This window comes from Paroedura picta, chromosome 2 (assembly GCF_049243985.1).
Source record: "Paroedura picta isolate Pp20150507F chromosome 2, Ppicta_v3.0, whole genome shotgun sequence".
Lineage (NCBI taxonomy): Eukaryota > Metazoa > Chordata > Lepidosauria > Squamata > Gekkonidae > Paroedura > Paroedura picta.
In genome coordinates this window covers 127620433-127645469 of record NC_135370.1, presented here as the reverse complement: position 1 = coordinate 127645469, position 25037 = coordinate 127620433, and the positions used below count along the sequence as shown (strand labels likewise).

General features: G+C 43.7%; 1 protein-coding gene across 3 annotated transcripts in view; it reads right to left on the bottom strand.

Moving 5' to 3' along the window:
- SUSD6 (sushi domain containing 6) overlaps positions 1-25037 on the bottom strand; it is a 75433-nt gene that overhangs the window by 14408 nt on the left and 35988 nt on the right. For all 3 annotated transcript variants that reach the window (XM_077322603.1, XM_077322604.1, XM_077322605.1), the window contains exon 2: positions 20281-20466. In XM_077322603.1, the coding sequence (XP_077178718.1) occupies positions 20281-20401 (121 nt within the window). In that variant the 5' untranslated portion in view covers positions 20402-20466. The remainder of the gene's footprint in view (positions 1-20280; positions 20467-25037) is intronic.

The following is a 25037-nucleotide window of genomic DNA, read 5'->3' as shown; positions in this document are numbered from 1 at the left end:
AAGATGAACTCCATCAAAAGTGGGGAACAAAACATTCTTCAAAATATCCACCTTGCCAGTCAGCATTGCCTCTTTATATTTAGGGTTTCGTTTCATTTGCTTATTCCAAGCCAATTTAGCACAGCAGCCAGGCAGCTATTCAGGACCTCTACCACATGACCAGGGGATTTGGATAAGGATATATAAAACTACATATTGATGACATTCAAACCCCAAAGCTACAAATGATTTGTCCTAATGGCTTTACACTGAAAAGCACAGGGAACAGAACGGTGCCCTGTGAAATGCCAGAAGATAAGCTCCACAGAAATGACAACTGGTTTCCAACAGAAGCCCTTTCAGTCCGATCCACGAGGAATCATTTTAACCATTTCATTGGGCACCCCAATACCAACTTTGGCTTTAAAACACCTCAACAAGATGGCATGATCTACTGGAGGAAAGTCCAAAAACAGCAATAGAAAGGCATGTCCTTACTCAATATGGGGGATACTCAACTGGTATGCTGCAGAACATTGGTGTGCACAGAAAGTGCACCTCAGCATGTTGGGATTTTATTATAGTTATTTTTTAAAAACCCTCCTTATATGGGCAGGTAAACCTGCCTCCACCCAAAGTGGCCAATGATGGGCTGGGGGCGGGGGGGGGGGGAGGGGAGGTGCCCTGGACATTCAAACCTTTGATGGCCAAGACTCCTACCACTTGGTTGACCTGTGTTGTTGTTGGCAGCTGAAGTCGAGTGAGGTGAACTCTTCCTTGGAGTAAGGGGCATCTTATGGAGTTTTTGTTTTTGTTTTGTTTTGTTTTAATACAGAGGTAATAGAGGGGGATTCCACAAACTCTGGATGTTGGGTGGCAGGGCGAGGGACCTTCTGTGGCCTGTTGCCTACTGCAGCCAGGCATTAGGCCACAGAAAGTCCCTAAGGAGTTTCAAGTGGTGGGGAGAGGGGCCTTCTGTGACTCCAAAAAGCCCACTTTTTACAATAAAAGCTACTTGTCAATGGGTTTCACATGGACTGGTGAACCCAGGTGTCCAATTTTGTTGTGCCTCATCTGTGACAGAAAACTTGCTAATGAAGCAATGGTTCTATCCAGAGAAGGTGGTCTATAAATTGAAATAAAATAAATATTTGAGTGATGGCACTGGGGGGGGGGGGCATGACAGGAAGGTGTGGCCAACTGACATAACTCCCAGTATACCCCAAAGCCAGAAAAACCTTTCAGATGTGAATCCATGGTCAAAAGGCTGAGAAAGGCTGGTCTACACTCAAAGGTTGTCACAATTAAAGCTACCAGAGCCATCTCTGTTCCATAGTTCAGCCTGAAGCCAGAATGAAAAATGTCCAGAGTAAGGATGTGCATTCACTTCACCTGAACTGAAAAAATGCCTTACTAGTATTTTTCAGTATCTTCTAAGCCAAAAACAGATCCTCTGGTATGTTTTGTCTACTGGCACAGCCAACCCCAATAATGTTGAATTTGCCTGATTTTTATTTGGGCAATCAGCTGTCCATTTCATTCCCCTCCCCCATCCAAGTGAGGGGAAATGAGGTGGACTGCTGAAATGGCTACCAGCCATTTAAACCTAACAGCTTGATGGCAGCCATTTAACCCCTCCATTTTGCTACCATATTACAAACTGAGGGAAGCAAAGCAGATCTCTAAAATGGCTTGCAGACATTCCAGCCTTACAGCAGATGATTGGGTAAATTTAGGATCCCAGAGACTCACTCAGAGTGTTTTGGAATCCAGTAGGATTCATGAGCCTCTGTAGATTGATTATTTAACTAGTTCCTCTCTTATGGCAACTGTTAGAGCCACATTCACCTTGGCTTTAAGTAGTGGTCCATGCTGCTGACTGAATCTCTAACTCAAGACCAGGCCTTTCCTCAATGGTTCAAGGCAAAAAATTAAATCCAGGGTGTGAACTCTTTAATGTGTTAGGCACATCACAATAGGGCAGAGGTGCAAGGCAGTCAAAGAAACAATCATTCTGAACTGGTCCTGGCAAGGTATTCTTGGCATGGATATGATTTAGCAGACTAGTCTTCCATACCACGTGGCATTGATGGCTTCTTAAGAAAACTACTTTTGAGACCACTACAGTTGGCTTCTAGGCACACTTATGCTTGCAAAGAACTACAGATACTTTAACTAGGGACTGTGCGCCAGATCTCCCATTCTTCTTGAAATGCAACCACAAGCTTCCAAGCCTGCTATACACCAAGTCGTCTTGAAAGAAATTCAGTCTTTAACACTATTATTGTCTCCCTGCCCCAATACCCACCATCACCTTATACATGTGAGAGTCTAGGTAAATTTGGGGATGGTGAGTCAGAATACTTGGTTCAGAATACTTTGGGAGAGAGCTGGCATCTGTTAAATATTAGTGGCAGATTCAATGGTGTTACCTGGGACTCAAGTTCAGTGTAGAAGTTCAAGCTCAACAGCCAGATTTCAAACATAGGCATTTCCTTGGTTCTTAATTTCCTGCCCCCATATTTGCGTGAAATCATCACATTTCTTTTCTTTACAAGGTCAGATATCTCTACTGTGCTAACAGATGGCTTCTAAAATCCCAGAAGGGCAAACCTGCAGAAAAAGTTTCTGCCTGAACTTGTCATAGTAGCTGGTGTTGGAAAGACTCAAACTGTTTTGCAGATGACTTCGCAAAGGCTTGTTACATTAAGCACAGAGAAGACAGGCAGAAGACTGCCTGTAACAGGAATGACTAAATTTGTTGATGTGGTTATTCACAAAACATATATACAAAATATAGAAGTTTAACTGGAAGACTATTTTAGTCTATATTCTACTCCTTATTCCCCCTCCTCTTTTTTGAAGTGTCATTTTATTTTAAAATACATAATTTTATTTTGAACTTCAGCCTATATTTTACTCAATTGAAAGCTCGATTGAAACAAGTAATTTTTATTCCACCCAGGGTTTTTCTTCACATTAAAGCATGATTGGGAAATTACTGTTTCCCTGTCAAGGATGCATTTTGAAGACATGACTATTTTTATATGCTAAAGTGGTTAAATGAGATCACATTTAAGAAAAAGAATTTATCTATGTAATCACAGCTGCACATTTATGTAATTAGACACAAGCACTTATATGTTGTAATATATTATATGCCTAGTCATTTCAGTCTTTTCAACAGCATTTTAATAAAAGACACCAAAAAGGGGAACAAAGTCTAATTACAGTCTTGCACCAAAACAATCACCAGCTGGTGACTCACAAGCAGCACAGAGATGAATTATCTTAATTAACATGCTGCAACACTAGAAATACTGTATGCTTATTAACACTCTGCCATGACCAGCCAACCACGGAGAAGCTTGCCAGCACTGCCACAATTAGAAACCCTGGATGGTTTTCTTTTAAAACAGTATTTTATAACAAGCTATAAAACTCTGCAATTAAAAGTCATTAGTTGAACAGTTTTCAGTCCTACTCCTAGAACGGTTTCATTATGTCAGAAACCACATCACTGCTGCAACAAGCCCCTTCCTCATCTTCATTCAGCATTTCATAGATTATTATTGGTGCATGATTCTGGTAACCATTAAATATAAATCATCTTAGGAAGAGCTGAGAAACAGGTCAGGATCTACTTTTATAGCTATGCTATTCTATAAAGTCAACACTTGCATTTAAAAGATTAAAAAGGTTCAAGATGTGTTTTTAGGCAGAGGACAAATCATATTGTTTAATTTCTATACCACCCTCTCAGTCGGTTTATATAAAACATCATGGGTATACATTGAAATATAGTGATAGTAACATAGCAGTAGTTCCAAAATTATAACTAAACACTATAACAGATTCACAATTCTCAACTTTTAACATGAACTCGTGAGAGATCAGCATGACTCAGGTCATGGAGGAGGGTATCTGGGGGACCAACAACTGTTGAGTCAGCCGGCCTCATCCAAATGCCTGGTGGAGGAGCTCCCTTGTACAGGCCCTTCGGAATTGTGGGCCCTGATCTCTCCAGGGAGCTCATTCCACCACGTGGGGGCCAGGACAGAGAAGGCTCTGGCCCTGGTTGAGGTCCAGCATGCTTCTTTGTAGCCAGGGATCACCAGCCAGTTGGTGGTGGCAGAGCGTAGAGCTCTTTGGGGGGTTTAGGCAGAGAGACGATATAATTATATATATATGACCTAACTGTGCTGCAGACCTGTAAACACAATACTTATGAGAAGCAAACAATACATTCAGAGAAGTAAAACCTGAAATATTTTCCTCAAAGAACATCTGCTAACAGGCTTTCAAAAGCTCAACCAATGCTTCCCAGTTATTTCACAAGGAAAATGCTGTATTTATTTCTAGAACACTAGCCAAACCATGTTCTGAAACTTATTAAATATCCAAAAGTAGTTTTAGAAATTATATAGACAAGAAATATGTAGGTTAACAGTTTTTACTATAGCATCTAAACACAGTATGTATCTGGACATGTCCCCCCCCCAGCCCCCTAAATGTAGTAATAATGTAGTAATATTTGCTGCCTGCCATGGACCTGCAAGACACCACTGTTGGGTGCCCCTTGACTTTCCAACTATTTCTACTTAACAGATACATTAGTGTCCACTTCTGCTTGAGCATTTAGAACAGTGGTTCTCAACCTGGGGGTCAGGGACCCCTTTGGGGGTCGAATAACCCTTTCACAGGGGTACAAACCAAGGCATGGACAAAGTTTTCTCACACAAATGCCCCAGTTTGTGCCTCCTGAACCAAGTTGCAGGGGAAGTGCCTCCCCAGAATATTTCACAGATTTTTGTCCAGTTCGGGGGTTTGTATGGTGGTGTGTGGGCCTCCCTGTCAGGCCAAAAGATCTGCAAGTGATTTCAGAATGCCAGATCACCCCCCCCCCCTTTGTGCCTGACAGCGGGATCCACAGGGCTCTCGGTGGTCAGGCCAAAAGGGCTGCAAGCAATTTCAGCACACTGGATCATTTCCCTTCCTTGGGAAAGGGGAGGACAAGCGATTCAGTATGCTGAAAAGGTCTGCAGCCCTTTCAACCTGACAGTGGGGCCTATGGCCTCTCAGGTTTCAGGCCAAAAGGGCTGCAAATCCTCTTCAGACCCCCCTTTTAATTCCACGTGCTTCTACGCAAGCAAGCCCAAATTGGACCTGTTCCTTTCAAGGGAGTAATGTTATATGGGGTTCAGGTGTTTGGGTCAGGAACTCCCTAAACCGAACCAGAATGTTCTGGTTCATGTCCATCCCTAGTTGTGACACAGAGGCAGGCAATGGTAATCCACCTCTGAATGTCTGTTCTAGAAATCCTACTGTGTTTTCATAAATCAGCTGTGATCTGATGACACTTTCTACCACCATGCTTCATGAAAGTTGCACATTAGCCTGTTTCCATCAGGCCAAACTTTACAAGCATTAAGTAGAAGATAGTTTAAGAAGGAAGCAGTGATTTTAAGTACCATAGCAAAAACAAGGAATGAAATTTTAAAAGTAGCCCTTATTTCATTTATTAAGAACAAAAACCTGTGGTCCTCCAGATGTCCATGGACTACAATTCCCATGAGGAGCTGCCAGCATTTGCTGCCTTAGTATACTAACACACCTCTTGACTATTTTTTCCACCTGGCCAGTGATTTCCGGTAATAGCTTCTCATGCACTTCAAAGTAGATATTTCAGTTTTAGATGCTTAACATTTTAGGTTTGTGGCAATTCCTTTGCAAGCTATTTCTCTTTTTTCCTTTCAGCTCTTGCTTTCATATCTGCTGTGCATGTCGATCAACACAATAGGCACAAAGCAGCTTTTCAATTAAGAGGTAGATGGTTTCCCTCTCAGAATCTGGGGGTTATGGTAATTATCCTATTGAAATGTTAATGCATTTGCAAGCACAGAACAAGAAGACAAGGGGTAGAGCCTGGGTGACAGAAGTTCTGGCTGTGCCCTTACACAGATGGTTTAATTAGAGTTTTTTGGAAACTCTTTCCCTCTCCTACACAGTGTCTCCACTGGGTCATATGCTTGACAGGCTCTGCAGCTGTAGTCCAGATAAGTCTGGTTTGGCCACAGGCAGGGCAGAGAAGTGAGGAGGGCCTTCTACTGTAAACAATACAAGCTGCCCAATGGTCTGCTGTATAACAGCAGTGGTTTTCAGTGCTTAGAGAGTTCTGGATACAGTTCAGTACTGTGATCCTCAAGTTAAAGAGGGGGGGGCAGGTTGAAAGAGAGTAACAGCTTGCTTACAAGATATACAGCATGTCTGTGGCAAAGGCAATATTTGCATGAGATGCCCGTACAAAGGTCTACTCTCAAAACGAGAATAATGCACTGTCCTTTCCTCACACATTGCAGTTCTTCTACTGTATATTTGTAGAGTCGAGGCTTGCTGCCCTAGAGCATCTTCAAAACAGGATGCTATCACAGCTGTTTCGTTCAGAGGTGCTTATATGTTTTGCTGCATAAGCAGACAACCCCAAAAGCTGCCACTGGGCACCTGCCACTCCAGGACCTTGAAAGACAATACTAACATTAACCAATGAGTCCTGTTAACTTATAGGAGGGTTGACACCATCAAATGTTGTTGTTACCGTTTTCCTACCTAAGCATTAGAAGTATTTCAGGAAATCTTCAAGAAGCCAAAAAAGACCACACATAAAGCCTTCAGTCAAGTGGAAACTAAGCGAACATTTATAAACATTTGAACAGATGAAAAAAACACCTTAATTGGCACTGTAAACTGCTGATCAAGCAACTGTGCACAGTGGATGAATAGTTCAATGTTCAAAAATGGTTTCTATTCCACTGGTACTTCCTGGCTGGACTTGGAGATGAGTGTTGTACAAGATCTTGCCAAAAGCAAAATGAGTAATCCAAAGACTCAAGGAAAGTATTTATCACAAGTTACCAGTGCAGTGAGCATTGCCTTATATTATTTCATTTTTTAAACTAGGGTGGTTCCTTCACTTATGTTATGTGGTACTTCCCTTTGTTATACATGTGTCTAATTCTATGCAGAAACAGAAGCAGAACTTTGTGGTCTGTGTCACCAGTAATTTGCATATGGTACTTTACTGGTTCCCATGCTTCAAAAGTACTGGGTACCATGCAGCGTAGCATGAATACGAAAACAAGTCAAATTATAAAGACCAACTGTGTAGAGCTATAATATAGCCCTGAGCAACAAATATGATCCAATGAGAAGGTAAAAGACAGTAATCACACAAGGGAATATGCCTCCAACAAGAAATACCTTAAATTTTTCCCCTCAAAGTCTCCTCAGTAGATCCAGCACTACACGAAACAGCAGACAGTGGAATATGTCGATACTTGCCTTCCAGCACAAATTATGTGTACATTCTGAGCACAAGCAGTCATCCATTTGCCACATTATAGTATAGGATTCAGAAAGAATAAGATCTGAATGGCCTCAGTTCTTTAAACAAGTCACTGCATTCCCATTAGACAGTCATTCCACGGAGTTGAGAATCTGTGGCACTGTGACAACCTTATGATACAGGCTTCCCCACTCAGTGGACTGGCTAATGACAGTGTTCTCTCTTCTGCTGTTTTATTCTCACAACCAACCACCCTGTGAGGTAAGTGATGATGAAAATGTGATTGGCTCAAGGTCACCCAGAAAACTTACATAGCAGCCTGACACTAACCACTTGACAACATTGAAAGAAGTCCACGTTCTACTAACCACGGTCAAACAAACCATCTCCTCTTTTGCCTATTGCAAGTCTCTCAAGCTTTCAAAATCTAATAAAAGGCTGGACATGGTACTGTTTTACACAGATGTATTATGTGCCAGGTATCACTGCCAAGACATAACAGACCATGGGACATAACAGACCATGGGAACTGAGAGAGAACTGGACAATATTTGCACTTCTAAACTTTGAGCCAAGTTCCTCTCTATTTTAGGACCTATCTGCCACACAATGCAAGTTGATCTCTCCATTCATGGAGTAGTTTTCCAAACACTTCCAACTGCTTGCCCTTTAAATCATCCTGTATGAGGATAGCTTCCTGAAAAAAACCCTCCCTACATAGGTATTACTGCAAAGAAAGTGAATTTTGTCCTACAAGTCATTTTTCCTTCCCTTCTCCATATAATTAACACACTTCCATCCCTTCCAAGGCAGCAACAGCATCTATTCATCCTTGGATTGTAAAGGATAGGCAGACAAAGAAATTCAGCTAACTATATATTTGTTTTGGTTTAAAAAAAACAAAAAACCCTGAAATCTTTGTACTCTACATTTAGGCTGAGTTTCAAAATGCTTGCCTAAATCAGGGTAGAAATTACCATCAAGTGCAGATCTCTCAAGGAAAGTTATCTGCAGCTCCCACTAGGTTCTCTCCAGAATACAAATTCAACCTCAGCAAAATTAAGCAGGCAGAGCAATCCCTTTCTTTGGAATACATTGCAGCAAGTCTTACAATGACAAACGGTCTTGGAATGAAGTGATAATGTTTTATTATTATTATTATTATTATTATTATATTTATAGCCCGCCACTCCCTTGCGGCTCGTGGCGGGTAACAATATCGCAATTCCCCATTAAAACCCCATAAAACAATAATAACATTGCCAATATTGCCGGCATGGCAAGAATGGCAGCTCAACTCCCCCCCCCTCCCTCCCACTACTAGCGGGTGGAGAGGAGGTCCTGATGATGTTTTGCTTCGGGTCCAGAACCCGAGTCCCCGGGGGAGGCATAGATCTATTATCAGCCCCGGCCTCAACCATAAACCTGGCGGAAGAGCTCCGTCTTGCAGGCCCTGCGGAATGTTGAAAGATCCCGCAGGGCCCGCAGCTCTCCCGGGAGCTCATTCCACCAGGTCGGGGCCAGGACCGAAAAGGCCCTGGCCCTGGTCGAGGCCAGGCGTGCTTCCCTAGGGCCGGGAATGACCAACAGGTTTTCACCCGCAGAGCACAAGGCCCTGCGAGGGGCATAGGGCGATAGGCGGTCCCTCAGGTATGTGGGTCCCAACTCGCATAAAGCCTTAAAGGTTAGAACCAGAACCTTGAACCGGATCCGGGCAGCAATTGGCAACCAGTGCAGCTGCCTCAGCACTGGCTGGATGTGGGCCCTCCAAGATGTGCCAGTAAGGACCCTAGCAGCTGCGTTTTGCACTAGCTGAAGTTTCCGGATCAAGGACAAGGGAAGGCCCGCGTAGAGCGAGTTACAGAAATCTATTCTGGAGGTGACCGTTGCATGGATCACTGTGGCTAAGTGTTCGGGGGACAGATAGGGCGCTAATAGTCGGGCCTGGCGAAGGTGGAAAAACGCCTGGCCCGCTACTTTTTTGACCTGCGCCTCCAAAGTCAGGGAGGCATCAATGGCCACACCCAAGTTCCTGGCCTGGGACGTGATGGTGAGTTGCGTCCCTGCCAGGGTGGGTAAGCGCGCTTCCTGGTCCTGCCCCCTACGTCCCAGCCACAGGACCTCCATCTTGGAGGGGTTGAGTTTCAGGCGACTCTGCTCGAACCATTCTGTCACTGCTTCCAAACATCTGGCGAATGGTTCCGGGGGGGAGTCCGGGCGGCCGTCCATGAGGAGATAGAGCTGGGTGTCATCAGCGTACTGGTGGCAACCCAGTCCAAAACTCCGTACCAGCTGGGCCAGAGGGCGCATAAAGATGTTGAATAATGTGGGGGAGAGGACCGCACCCTGAGGGACCCCACAAGGGAGTCTATAGGAACGCGAGAACTCATCTCCCACTGCAACCCTCTGGGTCCGGTCCTGGAGAAAGGAGCGTATCCAGCGTAATGCTGTGCTCCGTATCCCCGTGCCGGCAAGGCGGTGGACCAACAGCTCGTGGTCCACGATGTCAAAAGCGGCCAACAGGTCCAGAAGAACCAGCACTGCCGACCCGCCCTTATCCATCTGGCGACGGAGGTCATCCAACAGGGCGACAAGCACCGTCTCCACCCCGTGGCCAGGTCGAAAGCCAGACTGATATGGATCGAATGCCGAAGTTTCTTCCAAGAATGCCAGGAGCTGATCTGCCACGGCCCTTTCAACCATCTTGCCCAGGAACGCCAAGTGCGACACTGGGCGATAGCTGGCAGGGTCCCGCGGATCCAGCGTAGATTTCTTCAGGAGAGGGTGAACCACTGCCCCCTTCAGCTGCTCAGGGAACTCCCCGGACTCCAGGGAGAGGTTGATAATGTCCCTGAGCTGGCCTCCTATCTTCTGGCCGCCTCCTTTGAGGAGCCATGATGGACAGGGGTCAAGGGGGCAAGTGGTCGCCCTAACTGAACCTAGCAACTTGTCCACTTCGGATAAAGAGAGCCGTCTGAAGCCATCAAACGGCATCTCCAAAGGCGGCCAACAGGTCTCCAGTTAATTTACTGTATTAAATGTGGCGGGAAGATCGCGGCGGAGAGACGAGATTTTGTCCGCAAAATAGCTCGCAAATGCCTCACGGCCGAGTTCCAATTTGCTATTATTTTGGCGCCCCTCAAGGGCGGTAAGGGATCTAACTACCCTAAATAATTGGGCCGGGCGAGAGCTTGCGGACGCGATTTCCGTGGCAAAAAATTCACGTTTTGCCACTTTCACCGCCATCTCATACGCCCTCATAAGCGTGCGATAAGATGTTCTCGTAGCTTCGTCGCGAGTCTTCCGCCACACTCGCTCCAGTCGTCTCACTTCCCTTTTCTTCTCCCATAGCTCCCCGGTGTACCAGGGAGGCCGTTTGAGTCGAGGGCAGAGAGGACGTTTAGGGGCGATCTCATCTATAGCAGCTGTCAGGCGGGACTGCCAGTCTGCCACCAAAGCCGCTAGTGAGTCGCCAGGAGGCATCGGGTCCCGCAGAGCATTCCGGAATCCAGTTGGATCCATAAGTCTCCGCGGGCGGGCTAGAATGCGCCCGCCGCCCAACTGGGGGGGTGGTGGTATCCTGAGCCGGGCCCGCAGGGCATAGTGGTCTGACCACGGCACAGCTAAAGCTGTATCCAGATCCACCTCTATCCCAGCACCGAAAATCAAGTCGAGTGTGTGGCCGGCGTGATGGGTAGGCCCGGCAACAAATTGCGAAAGCCCTAGTGTCGCCATGGATGACACCAGGTCTCCACCATGGACTGAAGGGGGCGCGTCCGCATGGACGTTGAAGTCGCCCAGGATCAGAAGCCTGGGGTACTGCAACGCCCAGGCGGCCGCCGCCTCCAGCAGGCGGGGCAGGACATCTGGCGGCGCGTTGGGCTGACGGTATACCAACCAGATAGCCACGCTCTCGACCGAGTCCCATCCAATACCGACACACTGCACTCCACTGATTTCCGGCGCTGGGAGAGCCCTGCAGGTGAGGACCTCCCGGACCACAATTGCCACCCCCCCTCCCCTCTTGTGGGTCCGAGATTGGTGAAGGACCGAGTATCCTGGTGGGGCTAGTTCTTTCAGGGCCGCTGACTCGCCTTCCCTCACCCAGGTCTCGGTCACGCAAGCAAGGTCCGCCTTCGACTCCGCGATGAAGTGTTGCAGAGTCGAGGCCTTGTTCTTAATCGACCTTGCGTTGCACAAGACCAATGTTGGACCCTTTACCCTAGCCTCCACCCTCACATTCCTGGGGATGGGACCCAGGGCGCCGGCCGTGTCTCCACGGCCGGGTCCTATATGGGACACCAGTGCTTCCACCTCTTCTTTTGTCCAACCTCCTCCCCCAGCCATAGCGCCCCCTGGCCTGTGATCGTTGGAATCCCGACCCCAGTGCGAGCCCCCCCCCTTATTTGGACCTCTCTCTCCATGTTCCCGCACCCCAGAGAGAACAAACCACTAACCTCCTGCATACTTCTTCCCCCCCGCTTAGCTGCACTAACCCACCCTAGCCCGCCCTTCCCTAGTACTACTCCCACCCAGCCCTCCCCTCCCGTCCACCCTAATCTAAGTAGCAGCTGGCTAGAGAAGTGATCACAAGTTTTCCAAAATAATGTTGTTAATGGTGGAATAATGCTAGCTGGCAGACAGGTTAACAAAGTTCCCCATTTTAATGAAATAATTTCATAAGCAATTTTTATATTTGCTTCAGTCTCAGACATCAAAGCACCTTAATTTTGTTGGATTAGTTTGTCACTTAAGTCATCAATATAAAGTCCCAGACTGAATTACAGTATTTGCTGGCGTATAAGACTACTTTTTCCTCCTGAAAAACATGCCTCCAAGTGGGGGGGTCGTCCTATATGCCGGGTGCACTTCAGTTGGGATAGACATAGCTGCCCATAGTGGCCCATAGTACTGGAATGTAATGTAACAAACTCTATATTTTGAGTGGAAATGTTGGGGGGTCGTCTTATATGCCCAGTCGTCTTATACGCCGGCAAATACGGTAAACAGAATTCAGAACAACATATTGTTGTTCTATTTCACTACCCCTTACCCATCTTAATGCTTAGAGAGAGGGACTGTGGGTTCCGTCCATAATTGCAGAATCATCCACAAAGGTTACAAATCATGAAGGAGATATTAATTTCTGACTAATGTGGTAGTTTATGGAAGACTGAACTGTGAATGTAAAGTAGCCATAATGGCTAGATAGAGCCTCTGTGATCAGAGGGAATATCTTTAAAGAACAGATAGTGGGGAACTGGGAGGGAGGACGCTACTGCCTTCATGATTGTTTATTAACTTTAAAAATCTGTTTCTGGAAGGTTACGTCTATGTTTATTAGTCTCAAAAGTCTGTTTCAGAAAGACTACTCATGTTTCTATGAATGTATAGACAAGGCAAGCTACAGCAAATTTCTTAGTTAGCCATGATATTCAATGTAATTTTAAGAGCATAAATAGTTCTTTATTTCCATGTTCAATTACAATTAAGTGCTTATTTTTACAGATAACCTAGTTTAGAGTAAAATATACATTTAATACAAACATGCACTCTACACAACCTCTTCTGCCAGGTCTGAACAGATATTTACAGAATGTTTTCCAATGCAAAAGAGAGCTAAAGGGAAAACTTTAAAATACGTGACAAAATAGATGTTGTACTTATTACTGGAGTTGCCTTTTTGGACCCATGAATTAACAAGTCATCACAGGATCTAGAAGAGATGCGGGCCATTTTGGAATTGCCAGAGTTCCAAAGGGATTGCAAAACGGCCCTCTCCCACCAGGCTTATGGTTGAAGGCAAGGCTAAGCAATGACTGTCACCTGCATGGGCCCTCTGTCACCCCTCCCTTTCTCTGACACCTAAGCTGGGGTGAAACTTGCTACATCTGCCCTGGGGCCTAGTGAGGGAGCATGAGGTTATACTGTTTAATTTGTTTGTTTAAAGCCCATTGTTATGTTTACATGTTTTAGCAGAATTTGAATTTACATGTGAATTGAGAACTTGTTGGAAGCTGCCCTGAGCCTATTGATAGAGAGGGACGGTCTAGAAATAAAAATATAAATAGAATTAATACCATCCGATAAAGTACTAGGATCACCCTGGCATATAGGTGACCTTGTATCCTAGTGCATGCCCTCTAAAACCCATAGAGTGCTCAGTTAGGATTCTACAGATAATATATGAACATTTGCGTCCCATCTTATGCAGATACACGTTTGTCCAGTAACTATCACTCTCTGCTTATGGGAAATTCTGTACTTTTGCAGCCACAATGTCATACAGATATACACAGGAAGAAATCCTATGTTGTTCAATGGAACTAACTGATGAAGTGTAAATAGGATTGTGGCCTTAAGCCTTCAGTTAAATGCACACTAAACTGAAATGTGCTTCTAAGCAAATCCAGTTTGAAGGCTAGAGTTTTGAGATTTCATGAAGTCAATTTAATTACACACCAACATGTTTTCAGTCATTACAACTGTCTATTAAGCTTGTTTGAGAAATACATGCCCTTTAGAATAGGAAACTGGATTTCAATCAGTTGTCTTATAGCCTGTTTTCGTCCTTGATTATTAAGTTCAATTTGAAATCAACTCACATTTCGCATCAACAACAAATAATTGGCACTTAGAACCAGGTAGACTGTTCTGCAATGACTGGGGTGGAGTTAAAGGTTAAAGGAAGACATCATGCAAATCCTGCTGAGGAGACTAAAAGCAAGTGAGAATGTCAGTCACGCTATATCTCTACAACTGTAAATTTGGGTTTAGCTGGCAATGCTAGCACAGTTGCCATACCTGTCTCTTCAGCGAACTCCACCAGGTGGTGGTTACAAGAGCAAGTTGAGTAAGATGGAAGCTCTGAACGTAGACTCTAGGCTTTATTATATTTAGGGTTCTGTTGTTTTTAATCCCCTCAAGGTCCTCTGCGGTAGCTAAGATACTTTCTAAAGCAGTTTCCACCATTCTTTAATGTTACTGTTGTTATCACTTTGTTATTACTACAAATGGAGTTACCTTGTTTCTTGTTTCATGTAAACCACCCTGAGTCTTCAGGGAGGGTGGTATATAAATAAATCATAAATGGTTCCTCCTTCATACTTGCCTATTTAACCTCTCTGATCCAGCCTCTCAACTGTTATTATTCAGGCTTTGAGAAATGATCATGCGGAATAAGGTTGGGAAGCATAGCTGTGTACACACCCATTTGGAACCCCACCCCTTCCAGGCCCATCACTGGTCATTTTCAGAGGGGGGGGGAAGAGAAGGTCAACATGACTATATATGGTCATATAATCAGATAAATGTTAAATGTTAAAAATTAACAAACTTCTACACATTCCAGGATTCCATCAAGAACCCCCTGCTCTAATCAATCATTTGCATTCACAAAGAACAGGTGACAAGTTTATGGTAAAATGCTGACAGTGTGTAAACTGCATGTCCCAGAGATGTCTTCTTCAGAAGGTGTTTCATACTTTGTAAATGGGCCAATTTATAACAAGCACTGAGACCAATTTTTTCTCGCCCTTTCCCCGGACTGTTTACCTCAGGTTAGGAGGTTTATTGGACCTGGATAGTTACCAAAACAGATTCTTTCAAAGGTGTAGGTATTCTTCTTTTACATCACAATCTCTGGTTCTCAGGAACTGCTTAGGTAGATATGGTGCTTCTGGCTTTTATCAGGATGTTTATTTATCACCTAAAAATAACTTTTTCCTCCCTAAACATACTCATAACCTACCTAAATGGCAGATAAAAATCTTGGCTGAAGTGAGGCTCTTATCCAGAGATGCAAATCCCTGTCTGAGGAAAGTCCCTTTTAAAACTAGGCTTTTCCACACATACACATCCCATCCAGTGGAGTTCCATGGATTCTGATAGTTGACAATGACCTGGATTTGCCCGAGGCTATAACCACAGGGGTTCAGAGGCCTGGAGAGGCAGGACTTCTGAGGACGACTGCCACAGACAACAATCACAAAATAATATGGTAATAATTAGTTTATTTTTATAGCCCGCCCTTCCTGGTTGGCTCAGGGGAAGTAACAACAGGATGTATACAATTAATTTTACATTGCTAAACAGTTGTGGAGCATTTTAAATTAAAATATATCACACCGTATTAAATTATATTCTTAAACCACCTTCTTAACCCTGTTGAGAGCCCAATTCTGTTGGGCGATTTAATGTTTTTGTGGATGGTGAATTGCTGTTTTGTGGGTAGGGAGGGCTGGTGGAACTTCTGTCTTGCAGGCCCTCCAGAACTGTTTAAGGTCCCAGAGGGCTATGATCTCATCAGGGAGTGTGTTCCACCGGGTTTGAGCCAGGATTGAAAAGACTCTGGCTCTGATAGAGGCCGGTTTTACATCTTTTTGGCTGGGAATCCTGAACAGTAACTGATTGCTGGATTTGAGTACTCTTTGGGGAGTACAGTGGAAGAGGCGATCCCATAAGTACAGAAGTTCCAGACCATTTAGTGGTTAAAGGTTAGCACCAAAACCTTGAACCTGATCTGGTCTCTGATATGGAGCAGTGCAGTTGGGAGAGCACTGGTGTGATATGGACTCTGCATTTAGTCTCAGTAAAGACTCAGGCTGCTGTGTTTTGGACCAGGTGGAGCTTCCAGATCAGCTTCAAGGGCAGCCTTGTGTAAAGAGCAAGTTATAGAAGTCTCGTCTGGAGATGACCATTGCATGGATCATGGCGGCAATAGTGCAAATTGTTGTGCCCAGTGAAGATGGTAGACAGCCTGGTGGGTGACGTATGTAATCTGGGCATCCATAGGTAGGGGGGTCTCCAAAATAACACCCAGACTGTTGTTGGTGGTTGTAGATGTTAAACAGACCCCATGTAGTGCTGAGAGGTGCATCATATATACTGGCCCAGCCGGAGGATCTGTGTTTTGCTGGATTTAATTTCAGATTTAATTTGAGCCAGTCCATCACAGCTTCCAAAGCTAGGAAGACACACTGAACAAGATTCCAGCACAAACACAGCCTGTTTCATTACTTTCTTCAGCACCATTTGCAAAACATCAGTCTATAAGTTCTCAATGGAACCTGGCTCACAGTGGGTTGTGAGCCACTTAACTAAGCGACTACAGGAGGCATTCTTCTTGTGTCTACTGATCCTCCATATGCGGGACTCCATATATTAGGACTCTGCTGGAATATTCTCTCTAATGCCGCCCTCTGTCCCCAATCTTGGATGGAAGACTATAGGCGTTTTAATGCTAGACCTCCAATCTCCACATTGGCTCAGAGATATTTATCAAGGATGCTTTATTCTGATCCTGCATTGAGCTGGGGTTTGGACTAGATGGTCTTCATGACCCCTTCCAAATCTATGATTCTAAGCCCAAGCAATGCTGTGTGAAATATATCCCAGTGTTCTCTTCTGCACAGCTTTCTACATGCCAAATCATCTTCTGTGATGATAAAAGAACCTTGAAAAGCCCTCTACTTTTAACATGTCATTCAGGACAGAGTTACAAGTGCTCCCTTGAACTGAATAAATATACTCCTAATTCCACATTTTTACATTTTTTGGGTGACAGCAGGAGAAAGCTGGCTGAGGCTTTATGCAACCCAGAGAGAAAAGGGCACTTTCAGAAAGTTAAGTACGGATAAAGTAGATGCTGGATATAATTTTACGTCTTTGCTAAGCAAGCTTCTACTATGGTCATTAACACACCTGCTGTGGTGTCATCTTTAACAAAGCCAGTTTGTGCCAATCATGACTCACTACAATCTCCAAAATTCTAAATACTATTTCAAGTGTATATAATCCAGCCAAACATCTGGCAGGAAGCTCCATGAATGTTTCAGGCACCATAGTATGATCTTCTGAACAACTCATTGTTTATTATGGCATTTCCCGAAATAAGTGTCAGACACATCATACATGACACTGTTTACTAAAGCTGATCTGTATTCCATTCTAATATCTAGCAACAGACAAGAAATTTTGTGAATGAAGGCCTTGTGCTCCTATACTCATTTCTCCTATAGTTTGAGTACTTTTTAATTCAGAAAGCTAGAAGAAACAAGAAAGCGGCCAGAATAAAGTACTTACTTGGCTCTCAAATCCATTTATTAATTTTATTATTGCATTTTAAAACCTGCCCCACCCCCAAAGGCTCAGGGTGGCTTACAGCAGGTAACCTGGGCCGTAGGGGAGGGCAGTATAAAAATCTAGGAAATAAATAAAAACATGCAATCCAAATACTATACCATTTAAAATATAGAATCCTAATTATAATTTACAATTAAAATATATTAAAATACATTTTGTAAAAATACAAAGATATAAAGATACAAGGCTGTTTACCCCATACTATACGGTCTGTGCCCAGGAAGGGAAAGGGGGAAGCAGTATATACATGTCAATTCCTAGCAGTGTTGACGATGAATATAGGTAGGAAAGGCCAGCTGAAATTATTATGTACTTAGCCTTCAACCATAGGCCCATCAGAACAGCTCTGTCTTACAGGCCCTGCAGAAGGTCCCACAGCACCCTGATCTCCCCAAGCAGAGTATTTCAACAGGAATGAGAAAGGATCGAAAAGGTTCTGGGCCCTGGTTGAAGTCAATTTCTTTGGGGCCAAAGATCCTATTATTATTTATTCGATTTATATCCTGCCACTCCCCAGAGGCTCGTGGTGGTCAAAATACAATATAATATACAGTATACACATAAAATTCCCCAATAAAACACCCTTAAAGCTAAAAGCTAAAAACCCCATTAGCCGCAGTTCAAGACATAATGCGACGACAAAGTTATAAAAATCCCTATTATCCCCCCCTGGGGGGGGGGACATGGGGAAGCAACTGTAAGCCGCCTACAGAGTTGTCCAAAAGGGAGGGTTAGATCTACCTAGCGCACAGGCCTCAACCATAGGCCTGGTGGAAGAGTTCTGTCTTACAGGCCTTGCGAAACGGCAGAAGTTCCTGCAGGGCTCATAGGTCTTCCGGGAGCTCATTCTACCAGGTAGGGGCCAGGACAGAAAAGGCCCTGGCCCTGGTCGAGGCCAAGCGCACTTCCCTGGGGCCGGGTATGACCAATAGGTTAGCACCTGCAGACCATAAAGCTCTGCGGGGGGCATAGGGCGAAAGGCGGTTCCTCAAGTATGTGGGGCCCAGACCACATAGGACCTTGAACCGGATCTGGGCAGCAACTGGCAACCAGTGCAGCTGCCTCAGCACAGGCTGGATATGGGCCCTCCATGGTGTTCCAGTGAGGACCCTAGCAGCCGCATTCTGTACCAGCTATAACTTCTGGATCAAGCCCAAGGTCAGGCCCGCAAAGAGCGAGTTACAGAAATCTATTCTGGAGGTGACCATCGTATGGATCACTGTGGCCAGGTGTTCCGGGGACAGGTAGGGCACTAGTAGCTGAGCCTGGCGAAAATGGGAAAAAGCCTGGCTAGCTACCTTTTTGACGTTTTTGATCACTTGTCTTTAGTGTTCTTGGGGGTCATAATGGGAGAGGCAGTCCTGCAGACATACAAGTTCCAGAACATTGAGGGCTTTGAAGGTTAAAACTAAGACCTTGAATGTTTCAGGGATGAGGTGCTTCAGTTATTTATCAACAGGGATAATGAGATTGGTTTGTATCTCTATCAATAGGGATAATGACATTTATCAATAAGGATAATGAGATTACTGCAAAACAAGGCTGGGCTAGTATTGTGTAGCTTTTCCCCTACTCTTCAACTATTATATTATTTTTACTAGATAAAGGAATTTATTCATCTGACCAATCCCACAGAAAGAATGTAGTAAAAGAATTACACTGCATGCAAATTGCAACACCTCCCACAACTCCTGCCGATGGATGACCTGAAAACTTTCAGACCCTCCACAAGCAACTGGAGATGGGAAAGCCAGAATGCTGCAGGGTTACACTGTGCCTTGTCACAGACTCACCAAAGCGATGCCGCTAGAAATAGTATTTTGTATCTCCCCAAATAAATAGCAGCACATGGTAGAAAATACTTTTGGCATAAAAAACTGGAGAATATGGCCAAACTCATATCCTGCCACAAATCTACTTTGCCACAAAAAGCTTAATAGGAGCCACCAAGGGTTAATATGGCAGTATTCTGGGTTCTGTTTCTTGGTCACACTAGTATCTCCAAATAACAGACCCAGGAACCAACTCTTACAAATCCAAGACACTGAAGCTGTCATATTTGGTGAGAAGTTACTAAAAGTGAATACACTCACTATCCTCCCTTTATTTTCTTCATGAATGTTATCACACTCACAAAATTATATACTTTGTATGATGTATGATATGAATTACCTAACCAAAAATATTATTATTCCTGCCCAGGAGAACTCATCATTTTATTTATAAGAATGCATCACAAAGCTAGAAACCTTTAATTCTTTTGACTCAACTTGTTATGACAACAGCAAGAGCCTTTAAAGCTACCAAGCAATTTTTTAAATATGTATTCTTTGGGGATGAAGAACCTTTCTGTGAAGCTGAGTACCCAAACGATGGGTGAAAGAAAAAAATATTTTGAGAAATAAATTAGACAAATTATATGTATTTCTTAAAAAGTGCAATGAAACTTTAAAAATATTGGCACAATCCCCCCTTGAAGTGGCGCATATTTGACCTAAGAAGTCCTGAATCTATATAACCTGATACATTTCAGTATTTCTAAGTTAAAAGCCTTGATAACCTTGAATCACATCAAAACAGGATCAAATGTGTTCTGGCCTCCCAGACATTCCTCAGTGTTCAAATTTTTGTATATAGATGCACACTATATGAACATTTGTTATTGCCAAGGCAGATTGATTATAAGGCCTAAAAATGAATGCAGGTTTAATAGTTCTTTCTGTAAAAATGTACATAACAAAGCTACTCAAATGGAATCTATCTGTGAAAACAATTTTATTTGGTCCTTAGTTAACTATGTAGAGAGCTTTACTTACTTGAGACCAGTCCTTCCGCTCCAGGAGTACTGAAGATGACCAATGGAAAAAACAACCCATGACTGAACAAGGCAAGCAGTGAAGTCGTGGTACTCTTTGTTCCTACCATTCCATGGCACATCTTTTAGTCACCAAAAGTCTAATCCTTTCCACCTTCCAATGTTTTGGTTGGATGGAATTCGTTACCTGCAACAAGAGGAAAAAAGGGTTAGGTATTGTTGAAGACTAGGAAGGGAAGGGAACTGAGATATTTGACCTTACCTCCCATAAGAACTGAGTGGGGGGACTGAACAAGTTGGGAGAGATTTTGTGAAAGAGTCGCAAAGCTCATACTAAGAGGATGGAAGGACTGTGTTCATGCTTGAACTAATTTTCAGGTACACTGCATATAAATCATAACACATCAATTTGTGTTATCTTTGTTTTTAAAGAAAAATGCTAGATAGGCTGCCTCATCTGTAGATTTCATTCAAGAGACTTGAGGTAAACCAGAACTAGTTTTGTTTGACAGCTACTTCTGGTCACTTTGATTTCTTTTTTGACTTGCACAGAAGTGATAGAATAGATGAGACAGCTAGGACAAATCAAAATCTGTCATAAGCCACAGTAAGTGAAAGAGATTATAAGTCCACTAAATGAAGAAGTCTGTATACATACAAAGAAACTGCTTCCTATGAGAGGAAACAAGATTTTTAAAAAAGCTGCTACATTAAAACGTTATCCCTGTGAATTACAAAAGAGCATAGCTACTTAAAATTCAGGGATGTGACCTCACTCCTTCCTGTAGACTATTGGTTTCAACTAGTAGTGTGTTAGGTATGTTCTGAATCTAGGTTAAAGGCAAAACATGCCCTCTGGCAAAGGGCTTCAAAGAGATGACCATGCATCAGCTACAGCCACACAAGGAGCATCACAGCCCAGAGTTACAAAGGCCTCTTAATTGCCCCCAACCACCAGCTTCTAATCAGTAAACACATTTCCTGGTGTCAGCTGTGTTTCAGTCAAAATGCATATAGAAAACAAAGTATTTGCCAACCATTAGAAGAGACTTAAGAACTTTCTTTCAGGGATATCTTCTTTCTGCTCTTAGCACTTAGCAGTTTAACTTGCAACTCTGTTCCAAGTACAACTCCTTTAAAATAGACACACTTTCAGAATTCAATATATATCTGAATGAACAAGGGAGGTGGCTATTGTGTTGATCAGCAGACACAGCACAGCTTTTTGTCCAATGCATACCTTATTAGTAGTTAAGTGGAACCAAGCAACCTGTTGCATCAACTGGCAGTACTTTCCCAGTTACTTTCCCAGTTACTTCCCAGAAAGTATTGTCTTCGTCAATTCCTGCTCTAAAATGGAAATCCAATGGTTTTCATTGGCGTTTTTCATCCACTTGTTCCAGAAGCTTCTCTAAGAACTGTATTGGCCTGGCTGTGAAACACTAACCCACACTGTAAACATCTTTCACAGGCCAAGGAAAAAGAAAAAAGCTGCCTTTAATCACTGACTAATCATTTGCCAATCTCTGCAGCTCACATGGGCCGAACTCCCAGATTCCAAGCCAAAGAGCACCTCCCCAAGCAATTCAAGGACACAAGAAAGGCACAGCATGAAGTAGGCAGGTTCTGGTGCTTTAAGGACACACGTCAAGGCAGACAATCCTGTCAACCAAATGTGTGTGTTCTCTCATTTGTCGCCAGGCTTAAAAAAAAAATGCAATAGCAAAGGGATGAACTTCATTTTACACTTCGGAATGTTTTAGATGGGTATTTGTAACATAATGTGCCATGTATAGTGTCATGTAGCAGGAACTACTTGGAACAGCAAAGCATCCTGAATAAAAACAGACCTACCAGCACAGGCAGACTAAGGTCCTACTGTTACAGTGTTTACATTAAAGCATACCTGTGGGTTCCTCACGTGTACAAAAGATTCCTTCTTGCCAGAGCCAAGAAAATTTAAGTCTATGCAAGCAAAAACTATGTAGTATGGTGCTACAGATCAACCAATAATTTTCTGTGTGCATGTAAACTGTTCTACAAAATCCTTCAATTCCCAGGAAACTTATCAGAGTTCCTCAAGAAGTTCAGTGAAAGTGATGATGTTATCCGGTTCAGTAGTGTCTGACCCTCAGTGATTCTTTAGGAAAGTCTTCACCATGCGCCCCTGTCTCTGACTGCTTCTTTTAGTTGGTTCATGGTCATCCCTGTATCGGCTTTGATCATGTCGAGCCAGTGGGTCCTTTGGCAACCACGTTTGCTTTTGCCACTGACCATGCCGAGCATTAATGATTTTTCTAGTGAATTTGATCACATGATGTGTCCAAAATAAGAGCCTCTTGTGGCGCAGAGTGGTAAGGCAGCCGTCTGAAAGCTCTGCCCATGAGGCTGGGAGTTCAATCCCAGCAGCCGGCTCAAGGTTGACTCAGCCTTCCATCCTTCAGAGGTTGGTGAAATGAGTACCCAGCTTGCTTGCTGGGGGGTAAACGGTAATGACTGGGGAAGGCACTGGCAAACCACCCCGTATTGAGTCTGCCATGAAAACGCTGGAGGGCGTCACCCCAAGGGTCAGACATGACCCAGTGCTTGCACAGGGGATACCTTTACCTTTACCTTTAAAACTATCTTGTTGGTAACTTTGGCTGTCCATGGTATTCGCAGCATTCGTCTCCAATACCATAATTCAAAAGCATCTATACTCCCCTCCTGTCTTCCTTCTTCAGGGTCCAGCTTTCACATCCATAGGTTGTTATGGAGAAGACAACGGCATTGACTAACCTGCACTTTGTATTAAGGCAGATATCCTTACTCTTCCATATTCGGTTCATGCCTAACATTGCGTTCCGGCCCAGTGTTATTCGCCGTTTGATTTAATGACTGCATCCACCACTTTGATTGATCATAGAGCCAAGAAAGATGAAATCATCAATACATTCAATGTTCTCATTGTCAATTGTGACTTCGGTGCTACTGCCAGTAGTTGTCATGATCTTGATCTTTTTGATATTTAGGTATAGTCCCATCTTTTCACTTTCTTCTTTTAAGTCTCTTTACCAGTGTCTTCAGATCACACTCTGATTCAGCAAGGAGTGTTGTATCATCTACATAGCGGAGATTATTGATGTTACAACCTCCAATTCTGACTCCGATCTTAGATTCTTCCAGATTAAGCTTCTTCATAATTACCTCTGCATAAAGGTTAAAAAGAAAGGGGCATAAGATACACCCTTGTCTCACTCCTTGTCTGACCTTGAACGAATCAGTGTCTCTATATATTGTTCATACTGCAGCCTCCTGGTTGGAATACAATGAACTGATGAGGTGGGTTAAGTGGGACGACACTCCCAATTCATGTAAGGCATCCCATAGCTTCTTGTGATCAACACAAACACTTTAGAATAATCAATAAAAGCATAGATAGATGGCCTTTTGATAGTCATGTTTTTTTTTCAAGAATCCAGAGCAAATTTTCAATGTGGTCTCGAGTGCCGTGTCGAAAAGCATCCTGGACATCTGGTAGCTGAGTATCAATGGTTGATTTGAAATGGTTCTGGATGATCTTCAAAAAGATTTTACTTGTGTGGGAGATCAGGGCTGCACTCCGACAGTTTGAGCAGATGTGAGCATCACCTTTTCTTTAATAATGGGATAAAAACAGACCTTTTCCAGCCTATTGGCCAGTGAAAGTAGACAACTGCATGAAAGCCTTGCCTCAAATATTCTGTATACATGGGGCTATGCATCTACTTGCAGTAGCTTTAGGATGCTTAGGGCTAATCCTGCGTTGAGCAGGGGGTTGGACTAGATGGCCTGTATGGCCCCTTCCAACTCTATGATTCTATGATTCTATGATTCTAGCTCCTTTATCAAAGGCTTTTCTGTTGCTCGATGCATTTCTGTTTCTTGGCAAGGGCCAAATAGCTGTAGTAGATGCACAATTGGAAAGTGAACACATTTCAGCAGTAATTTTCACGTTCCATCTGTTTAAATCTTAAACTGTATGAACTTGCGTTTTTCTTAGCAAAGTACAGCAGTGTTCATGGCTTTTGCACTTCCCTGCCAGAAGTCACTCTGATCACATTTTGCTTGCCAGACAAGTCTGTTTTATATGCATGCTGCTGTGAAGACTTCATAATTAACTAGAAGTGAATCCTTGAATAAGGGGAAACTCCAATCAGGGGCACAATGGAACAGAACAATAAAGCATTTCAGAACCACTGATTTCTATCAGGAAAGAAAAATAAAGCAAATACTTAGCTAGTCAATGTAAATCAATGGCACCCAAGATGATTAAGCACATGTCTCACTATTTCCAACAGAAATTGAAAATGGTATTAAGTCTACTTTGACTCTTTAGGACAGGGGTAGTCAAACTGCGGCCCTCCAGATGTCCATAGACTACAATTCCCATGAACCCCTGCCAGCAAATGCTGTCAGGGGCTCATGGGAATTGTAGTCCATGGACATCTGGAGGGCCGCAGTTGGACTACCCCTGCTTTAAGAGATGACAAACTATCACAGGATACCAACACATTCACAAGATACTCGTGTATTTTTTAAAGGGCTTGCAGATCAGCCCCAATGAAACCGAATTACCTGAATGCACACAGGGAGTTAGTGTGATCTAGTGGTTCGAGTATGACTAGGTCTGCAATGACCTGGGTTCAGATCACGCACTCAGCCAAGAAATTCACTGAGACACCACCTCATGAGAAGGAAGGACTCCCTGGAGAAGAGCCTAATGCTGGGAGCGATTGA